Source organism: Folsomia candida, unplaced genomic scaffold, assembly GCF_002217175.1.
Source record: "Folsomia candida strain VU population unplaced genomic scaffold, ASM221717v1 Fcan01_Sc019, whole genome shotgun sequence".
NCBI lineage: Eukaryota > Metazoa > Arthropoda > Collembola > Entomobryomorpha > Isotomidae > Folsomia > Folsomia candida.
This window is the reverse complement of record NW_019091211.1, coordinates 3,378,198-3,388,694: the sequence shown is the minus strand read 5'-3', so window position 1 is coordinate 3,388,694 and position 10,497 is coordinate 3,378,198. Positions and strand designations below refer to the sequence as shown.

The 10,497-nt window shown below is 33.3% G+C and overlaps 2 protein-coding genes across 2 annotated transcripts; both read right to left on the bottom strand.

Moving 5' to 3' along the window:
- Positions 1 to 1,496: 1,496 nt before the first annotated feature.
- Positions 1,497 to 4,742, bottom strand: LOC118438173 (glutamate receptor ionotropic, delta-2-like). Its single transcript, XM_035857993.1, has 5 exons — positions 4,450 to 4,742; positions 4,260 to 4,328; positions 3,721 to 4,096; positions 2,290 to 2,620; positions 1,497 to 1,837 (listed from the first exon to the last, which is right to left on the bottom strand). Exons 1-5 carry the CDS (start codon positions 4,673 to 4,675, stop codon positions 1,508 to 1,510), a joined length of 1,332 nt encoding a protein of 443 aa, XP_035713886.1. The 5' UTR covers positions 4,676 to 4,742; the 3' UTR covers positions 1,497 to 1,507.
- On the bottom strand, positions 4,675 to 5,850 carry LOC118438305. Its single transcript, XM_035858263.1, has 3 exons — positions 5,045 to 5,850; positions 4,762 to 4,949; positions 4,675 to 4,709 (listed from the first exon to the last, which is right to left on the bottom strand). Exons 1-3 carry the CDS (start codon positions 5,413 to 5,415, stop codon positions 4,675 to 4,677), a joined length of 594 nt encoding a protein of 197 aa, XP_035714156.1. The 5' UTR covers positions 5,416 to 5,850.
- Between the last annotated feature and the right edge of the window lie 4,647 nt (positions 5,851 to 10,497).

The following is a 10,497-nucleotide window of genomic DNA, read 5'->3' as shown; positions in this document are numbered from 1 at the left end:
TTTTGTGAAGAAAAATTTTGGGTTTTATTGTTTTGAAACTTGAATTGGGTCGTAAAAACTTCCATCATTTTATCCATTTGTTGTGCATGCTGCTTGCTTTGTAGCTCTAAAATCTTTGAAAAATCTGCCACAGCTTTTGTGGCTGGCTCGACAGAATTTACCTCTACATATTTTGTAATAAGAAACTGTGTGTCAGAAATTCTACGAATCTGGTTGAGTACCTCCTCAACTGTTTTTAAATTTTGTGGATAGATTTTTTCAAAGTATAAAGGTTTTAAGCCTCGGACAATATGACGAACCTGGGTGGTTTCATCCATGTCAGACTCATAATCTGACATTAAGTCTATCTTAGCATAGACATAATCTTCTGGGCTTTCGCCCGAGCGTTGTTTTCTAGCTAACATTTTGTCCTCGGCGACCTCTTTCGAGGCCACTGTCCTGAAAGCCTTTTGTAAGGCCTCCGTAATATCTTTCCACTTGATCTTTGCAATCGTAGGAGTACCACCCGCAGTTGCTGTCGCCTGAGCATTCTGTTCTTTTAAATATTTGTGGAGCCATAAAAGGGCTGTGTCAGCTAAGTAGTTTTGAAGTTGAGCCGTTTTTATCGTCTCATCCCATGAATTGGCCTGTGCAGCAAGCTCAAATCGTTGTAAATACTTATAAGGATCTTGGTCTGCACGACCAGAAAAGGTAGAGGGAACGACCCCTAACTTAACAGGTTTTGTTGTCATTGTTAGTTGAGTACTTTTATAATCAGCAATAAAAATAGAAAAGGTCAACTGTGCCCTACTTTTTGGGTTGCTTTTGTTCTACTGAAGATTTCTGAGTATTTTGTGTGGAAGGCATGTCCACATACCAGGTAGACCTAGGCATGGTGATATTTTTATGATGGGGCTCTACTTTAGGAGTTTCCTGGGTAGGCTTTGAGCCTTTCTTAAAACAGGAAAACATTGTAAATGAAATTGAGGCAAAAATAAATGGCTAAAAGTTTGGATTTTACTCTACTTTTTCGAATTTTTCGAGTTTTTCTGAGTTGACTGAAATTCATTCGATGAAGTCAAATCAATCTCAAATTTACAATCCTGATTTTGGAGAGTAGCTTTGCCTTGTGTTAAATCAATTTCTTTAATTTTAGTGGAAGTTTTATCCCTTTTTTTAGGAGATAAGCAAGAGAACATTGTGAAAGGAAAAGAAATACCCAAAATAATTTTTTGAAAAATTTTTCTAAATATGTAGCGAATTATGTAAAAAGAGATTCTAAAAGATTTTAGTTTCGGCACCAAATGTTACGCATTAGAATGGCAAACATGATGATTTAATGAAGAAAGCAACGCATTCTTTTATACATTTGTGTATTGCATTTATTAACATTTACCAAGCTCAAGTTCCAGAGGTTGAAACCGTGCGCTAGTAAGAACAAATCTCATCTCCTCTCACACAGATTTTGGAGGCTTATTTATACCTACAGGCTAGGTCATAAAACTAGGGTCTTTTATTACGTAATGCATTATCCTAGTACACCATTGTACACTATTGTAACAGCAACCAATTCCTGGACGAAGACCACGCAACAAAAGACGAGACATGCACCCAGGCCGTAAAACGCGCCCGCAATATGTTTCAAGGTCAGGTCGTCGCTCTCATCAGGGTCGGAATGTTCCAACTTATCCGTTTGGTTCGTTGCCATCCACCAAGCCCGTTTTGCAAGACGGACGGTGACCTGCATGTCGTGTGCCTCGAATAAGTCGCCGAGATGGAATGGTCTCGCCCAGGAGAGACAGGCGTCAAATGCGTCCTTGTAAATCGAACCAGATTCGAAGGCAAGACCGATGAAAACCTAGAATCAATAAGCTAATTTACTAAGGAATTGCACGCAATTATGCACGGAGACGGTCCATAAATTATGTCACGCAAGCGGGGGATGGGGGGCAAGACTCCTAGGTTATCGTGCCTATGTGACACATTTTAAAGGGAGGAGGGGGGGAGTCTAGAAATTCGCGGTTTTTACATGACGTAACTTTTGGATCTCCCCACGTGCTTATGTTCTTGGTATATTAATGAACCTAACTTCGACCACCTGATCAATCTAAAAATTCGACTAGTCTAGAAATAAGTGTCAAAAACGGGTCTCAAAAATAGTTTCCCAGTATGTGAAGAATCCCCAAAATCATAACAATTTCATTGCCACTGAACCGCACATTGCATACATTTATGTACGTCGGACAGTAGAAATCTTGCCCTTGTAGGCTTCGCGGCAGATGAAACACATCACAATTTAACTTAACTCACCACAAATATCTTCTCCGGTGCATACACCAATTTCCGAATGTCCGAATCTGAAAGATTCCCATACTGAAGATAATTTGTCGCCATGGTGTACGCAAAGCAGGCGTACTTCCTCTCCATGACCCGCTCCAGGCATTCCAATCCGTTCCCGGTAATTATCTCCATCACCTTCACCAGTTTCATGTATGCCGGATCGGTCGAGGCGGCAAGCATGCTCATCGCTGCATCGCCATGCTTAATGAATCCTATGGTGTAGTCAGAGTCCACTAACTCGGCAATGGTAGTCGGAATTTTCTCCATGACTGGGAAGGCCAGCAGACTGACCATCTTCGACCTTGAAAAATTTTCAAAATTCGAGTATCAAGGGGATGGTATGCCAACCAAATAGAGAATTTAAAAAGTAATAATGACAGGATTTGGGGTAGATTTGTAGGTACAGGACATATGTGGACAACAGCGTACTGGGACAAGAGAAAAACAAGAGGAATTCAATAGCTCTCATGCTACGCAGGGTGAGCTAATAAGGACAGGTAACAAGTATACGTCGGGTATGAATGAAAAATGACTTTTTCCATTTATTGGCCTACAGCGGCCAAACTTTCAGAGAATGGTTACGGTCACAAGCAGGTCACGTAGGTCAAAGCATATTTTCTCATATTTTTCATATTTTCGGGTTTTGGGACATATTTATATTCCCGATCATATTTCGGGCTTTTTTCGTTCATTTTATAATTTTTGGCCAAATTCTAAGATTTGACTACCAAATCGCAAGAAAATTACAAAAATTCAGTTTTCTCACAAGGATTGATTTTGAGAAACGTGCAAAAATTTATATTCACTTTCGCCTAAGGTGTTTGAATTCATTGAGAATGAATTAAATCACCCCAGAACTTGTTGTATTGATAAAAATAGAGTATCACTAAAAAATATATGACAAAATTAAGCCAAAAATTCAAAAAATAACGTCATTTTTAAGGCTATATGTTGGGGATTTTTACGGTCATTTTTCATTCATATTTTGAGGTTTAATCGATCATTCATATCCGATGTCTGGTAACAAGTGTAAAATATGTCCATATTTTGTCCATGTAATATATTGGTCTGTCCACATTAATCCCTGCTTCTATGAGGGTGCCAGTATAACCACCCAACCAATTTTTTTTTTCTTCCAACCAAAAGCAACAATTTTCGCAACATTGAAATTTCCAGCCATCGAATTTTTTAATCCAACCAAAATGTTAAATGATACAACCAATAAGAAATTTCACAATTTAAGAGAGAAAGCATTTGTATTTAGTAGGGCTTCTGGTGATTTTGGTTGGGCACTATAAATTTGACCCCTTCTTCGATGAAATCAGAAAGAGTATGGAACTTATGAAACAAATAATTCTTAAAGTCGTACATGACTTTGTCACATAATAATATGTCTCAAACCTGTACACCGTTGTGACAACCAGGACAAAAAACAGCCACTTGGCGGCAAAACACCGAAGTGGCGTGTACGTCGGGAGGACACAAGCCTGATGAAGGTAACTGCTCATCACGAAAAATAGCTGGTGGCGGATCCCCCAATTCTCCTTCCTGGTAACCCCCCTCGTCTCAGTGTTATCAATTCCAAGCACCTCCATAGATTTCGAAATTAGTTTGAAGACAGTAAACGCTAGCAGAGTGGAGGCCCCAATGCAGGTCCACATGACGAAATCAAACGACCAGAGAAGCGTCGCAGGGGAGAAGATTCGGGCCCCACGTGCCGTCACAAAGTGTAAATAGACACGGTCAAAGTTGGAGTTGGTGAAGGATACTTCACGATCTGAAACAATAATCGGAAACGCCTTATTTGAATAAATGCATATTAACCTCAATTTTACCAAATTGCATAGATTTCTTCTCAAAGGACGGGTATTATTTTGGTACTTAGGTATGTATTTTATGGTAAAAAGTTTTTCTTCCCAATGTTTCAAAATTTTACTTACTCCGGTCAACAGTATTTACTGCTAGGATTCCAACGTCAGCTTTGCCAGAAATAACGTCCCCTACAGTTCCTAAGAAAGTAAAGTCATCCAGTAAATCCACTAAAATACATGACGCTACTTTTGCAAAATTTGGAAACAAGCATCTCTTGCAAATGTTTTTTTGCGGAAAACCAACAGTATTTTTGCACACCTATCCACGTTCCATTCGGGAGTTGCAACCCGCTTCCTCCTCCGTATCCGCCATCTGTTCCCGTTGAGAGGAACATGTTATAAGTAAAATTGAGTTTGATCATTAAAAACTCATGAAACAGAGCCTTCAACATGCCACGATGAGCATTATTTACTCCCACGTAGGGCGGGTTCACTTCAAGTCTCGCTTTAATGGCGCTAAACGATATTCTCAAAGTTTTTCCCATCAAGTTACGAACAAAGTCGGGAAAATAGTTAAAACTGGGGGTTCCTTCGGGAGAGAAATCGATAATCTGAGGCAGCCCTTCGTTACAGAAGAAGCAGACCGATTTAATAATCAGATCACCAGACGGGGTGAAACTGAGACCAAGCTTATACTTGGTCTTGGCCGGAAGATAATTCGATAAGAGGAGATTTTCCAGTTGGGATGGTTGTGGGGTGATCCAGATCCAGTAGTCCAAGTCTTTCTTAACCATGGGGAGATAGGTGGGGGATATAGAGCTAAAAAATCGTAAAATTCCTCATAAATTAATATAATATTACCCCTTTGACCAGTTCGCGCCTGTATTTCTTAAGAATGCTGCTAAATATCTTACCGTTTAACCCCCTGTAAAAAATCTGACCGGAAATGATCCACCACGATTACGATGATCTTACAAATGTGACCTCTTCTATTCCAATTTGTTACTTCTGTTGAAAACTTAATCGATGACAAGTTCGACAAACTTGTGGAATACACAGCGTTATAAGATGGCGACGTTTTCAGCCTTTTAACAACACTTGACAACAAATTATTCCCAATCTCACTTTCCCCACTTTGACGAACGAAAAACAGGGCACATTCCGGATACCGATGGACCGCCAGGTCGACCAGGAATGTTTCCGCCTTCGTCGTTATCACGCTTCCTTCCCCCATGGGAAATGGGTGGTGGAAACACGTCAAAATTAAAATAACCCACATTTCCATTTATGTATTGGGGGTGCGGGTGTCCCGAAATGTGAAAAATTTTAAGATAAATATTTAACTAAACAAATATCCTTGTGAGTTCCTTGACGCCGTTTTCCCAATTACAACACTGTTACTGGTAAATAACGTTTAACTGCAAAATGCAAACTTATTTATGTCTTTACTCTTTTCTACAGTATTTATAGGTATCGGTTTGATGCATATGTATGTAAATTAAACTTACATAGTAAAATATGTATGTAATTAATCCTATATACGTGGTAAATTTTTCACCACTGCCACATCACCAAACCGTAATGTTTGTAATTACTGTGCCGGAAGTGTACTCCGGTCAATAATAATTTAATACCAGTTGCCTAAGAGTGTATTGTTTTAGTCAGCTATCAACGTAGTCATAAGTAAATTACATAGTTGCACGTTTAGGTATGTATTGCAGCGTTACATCGTGCTTGCTAGTTTCGGTCCGGTTTAAAGTATAAGCAAGCATAGCACCCCTGAAAACCGGAATACGTAATTCGATCATAAGTAATTTCAAATAATTAGACTTAATTGAGTTACAGACAATTTTAGACCTGTTAGCGTGATATGAATTTAGTGACACAGTTGTACTTGAAGAAGACACATAATTAATATTACAACTTCCGGCTTGACTGAGAAAAAACTGAAAGATAATCTGCACACTTTAAGAAATCAAATATGAAAAGTACCAATCAGTATTCAAATGTGACTCTACCACCGTGTGGTAATAGAACGGTATTAAAGTTTTACAATATCGGGAGGAAATTTCTACGGACCGGTATAATCTTATTACCGAGTTGTACCAAGCAATCAACACCTATCAGGCAGTGTGTGCAAAAAGGCAGCCTTTTTGCTTTTTCTGCATGCCTTTTTGCCTTTTTGCCTTTTTCAATGCCCTTTTGCCTTTTTGCGTGCCTTTTTGCCTTTTTGATGCCTTTTTGCCTGTTTGATGCCTTCTTGCTCGATTTTTGACGATTGAACCCAATTTATTGTCGTTTAAAACGTATTAAAGAAATTGCAGAATCTGCAATATGTTTTTAAAATTGTATTGGAGGGTTCTGACTTTCATCAATACTTTAAATTAGTTGAATACTTTTCCCCAAATATCTTCAGCGTTGTTTCTACATCGCCATCAGCTTAATTAATCAAATTTTGACACTAGAGCTTATATTTGCGAAAAGTATTAAAAACGAAATGAATAAGTTCCACTTTAATTTTATCACGGGACTCTCGTCTCATCTCGCCCCAAATTAGCAAAAGGGCAAAACGGCAAAAAGGCACAGATTTTTGTGGGGCAAAAAGGCAAAGAGCACATGTGCTAATGTGTTTATTTGAAGGGCTGTAAAGGATGCAGCTGTAATTAAAATGACAGAAGCGACCGCTTGGGTTAAAAAATATTTGATTGCTGTCTCTGTAGATTTAAAATTAAGGTCTCTTAAAATTAAAGGGATAAATCTTATTAGGTTAATTTCTAGGCCGATTCAACAAAGAATTCATGAGTTAGACGACACTGCCATTAAAGTGCCTAAAAATGTAGTGGTTATAAATGTTAATTGATAACTTTTAAAGAACATTAAAAAGGAAGAGATTTGACTCTTATAGAAGGGGTATGAACCCTTTAGCTTATTTAGCTTACCTTTATATTAATTGTGTGTGTGTGGTTGGCTAGGCCTATAAAATTTATAAATTAGTTTAAATGAACATTAAATTTTGAATTTAACAGAAATAGTGCAATTCTATTATTTATAAATAAAGGTACAAATACATGATCTATTCTATCAAAATAGCCCTTTTTTCAGGCACATTATTAATTTTTTCTTAGTACATTATAAGATGTTTTAATGTTTTTTGCGTTAATGAGATTACGTGTAGTATATATATACATACATATATATATTTATTTATATGAATATATTAGTATATACATATGTATAAATATATACATATATATATATTTATTAATAAATAAAAATATTTATATATATATATACATATTTTATATGTATAAAAAAAAAAAATAACGTAACCATCAATATACTTAAAATTAATAATAAAAATTAACGAATAAATAATCAAAGATTAATCCAAAATAACCAATCAATTAAGGCTATAATAATATGTTTAAATTTATTACATATATATATATATATATATATATATATATATATATATATATATATATATATTAATTATATGCATATGTATGGTTCATTACATATATATATATATATATATATTTATTTATATGAATATATTAGTATATACATATGTATAAATATATATATTTATTAATAAATAAAAATATTTATATATATATATACATATTTTATATGTATAAAAAAAAATAACGTAACCATCAATATACTTAAAATTAATAATAAAAATTAACGAATAAATAATCAAAGATTAATCCAAAATAACCAATCAATTAAGGCTATAATAATATGTTTAAATTTATTATATATATAAATCTACATATATATATATATAAATATTTAATATAATATTTTTTTAACTATTATGCTTAAAAAAATAGTTAAAAAAATATGGGGGTTTATACTTTGGGCAGAAAAGTTTGATTTTAGCTTAATGATTTATTTTATAAATTTTATACATGTAATAGGGCAGTATTTTATATTATGAAACTAATTTAGGCATAAAAATTTATGTAAATTCTGAATAAATTTTGTGCCAGCATTCGCGGTTATACCTTACGGTTTAATAAATCTTCTTAGAAAATTTAATATAAAAGTTATTTACAGTAAAAAATTAAGTAAAAAAGTAAAAAAGTAAAATTAATTAAAAAAGTGAAATTGAGTTTTATTTTATGTATACCTATATTTTAATTAAAACTTTAATTAAAAGACCTGGATTAGATACCCAGTTATTTATTTTATAAAATATCTAAGGTAGTAATTTTTAAAACCTAAAGAATTTGGCGGTATTTTATTCTTATTAGAGGAACCTGTTAGTTAAAAGATACTACACTATAATTAACATTAAATTTTCGTATATACCGTTGTCGTAAGAATTAATTTGTAAGTTTTTTCTAAAATTTTCATATGATTTAAGTCAAATCAAGGTGTAGAATTTTAATGGCTCAATGGGTTACGTTTATTTAAATAATGGTTTTATATTTGGTAATTATAGATAAATTGGATTTAAGAGTAATTTTATGTTAATAAAATTGAATTTAGCTCTAAAATATGTACATATCGCCCGTCGCTCTAATTATAAAATTAGATAAGTCGTAACAAAGTAGATTTTCCGGAAGGAGGATCTTGGTTAATGTAATATAGCTTAAGTAAAGCATTTCATTTACACTGAGCTGATTTAGAATTGACTCTAATATTATAATTTTTAAAACTATAACTTTTTAATTTAATTGATTTTTTAGTATAATAAAGAAAATTTAATTTTATATAATCCGTGGGGGGAAGTTGAAATAATATCAAATATAAAAAATTTTAAAAGTACTCAAAAGGTACCTTTTGTATTAGTGTGAGTTTAATTAATTTTTTATAAAATTTTCTCGAAAAATAAAGAGTAATAAATTATTTTGTACTTGTTGTTGAATTAACATTAAAAATTATTTATAGAATTGAGATTTTATTCGATTTATTTTATATCTAGTTAAATTAAAAAGGTTTATCCTTGCTATCATAATATTGATTGAGTTTTAAAAATATATTTTAATTAATTGTTAGTAACCAGGTTGTATATTTTATTGGGGCAATAAAAGAATAAAATTAACTTCTTATTGATAAATTTTATTTAATTAATTAACTTTTATTATAAAATTTAATAGAAGTCACCTTAGGGATAACAGCGTTATTAAAGTTGAGAGTTCTTATCGACACTTTAGATTGCGACCTCGATGTTGAATTAAAAATTCTTTGAGGGGCAGCATTTTTATTAGATGGTCTGTTCGACCATTACATTTTTACATGATTTGAGTTCAAACCGGTGTGAGCCAGGTTGGTTTCTATCTTTTAGTTTAATTTTAGTGTTTTAGTACGAAAGGATTAAGCATTAAATTATTTATTTACTAAGTTGGCAGATTAGTGCAATTGATTTAGAATCTTTATATAAAATTAAATTTTACTTAGTAGTGTTTTTAAATTTATTTATAATAATTTTTTCTTATTTATTTTTTGTGGTTGGGGTTTTGGTTAGAGTCGCATTTATAGTGTTATTTGAGCGTAAAATTTTAGGTTACATCCAGATTCGTAAGGGTCCTAATAAGGTTGGCTTCACTGGAATTTTACAATCTTTTGGGGATGCAATTAAATTATTTATTAAAGAGCAAACTATTCCTCTTCTTTCTAATTTAATTCCTTTTTATTTTGCCCCAGTTTTTTCTTTATTTATAGTTATTTTGCTTTGAAGAGTTCTAATATCTTTAATTTGCTTTGAATAGTTCTAGTATCTTTGATTAAGTTCTTCTTTTATTAATTTTTATTTAGGGGGTTTATTTTTTTTTGCGGTACTAGATTTGGTGTTTACACTTTAATGGCCAGAGGGTGGTCATCTAATAGAAATTATGCTTTACTTGGCGCAACCCGTGGAGTGGCGCAAACAATTTCATATGAAGTCAGAATAGCTTTAATTTTTTTGTCTTTTATTTTTGTTATTGGTTCTTTTAATTTGAATGAATTTCATTTATACCAAAGTTTAGTTTGATTTATTTTAGTGTCATTTCCTATTTTGTTATGTTGGCTAGGTTCTATTCTTGCGGAAACTAATCGTACTCCTTTTGATTTTGCTGAAGGAGAGTCTGAGTTAGTATCCGGTTTTAATATCGAGTCTTGGAGTGGTGGGTTTGCTCTTTTATTTTTAGCTGAGTATGGTAGAATCATTTTTATAAGTTATTTAGTTAGTTGTATATTTTTTGGAGGCGGTGTGAGAGGCTTATTTTTAGGACTCATCGGCTCTTTTTTTTGTTATTGATTTATTTGAGTTCGGGGCACTTTACCTCGGTTTCGGTATGACAAATTAATATATTTAGCCTGAAAATCCTTTCTTCCTGTCTCTCTCAATTTAATAATTTTTTTATTATTATAA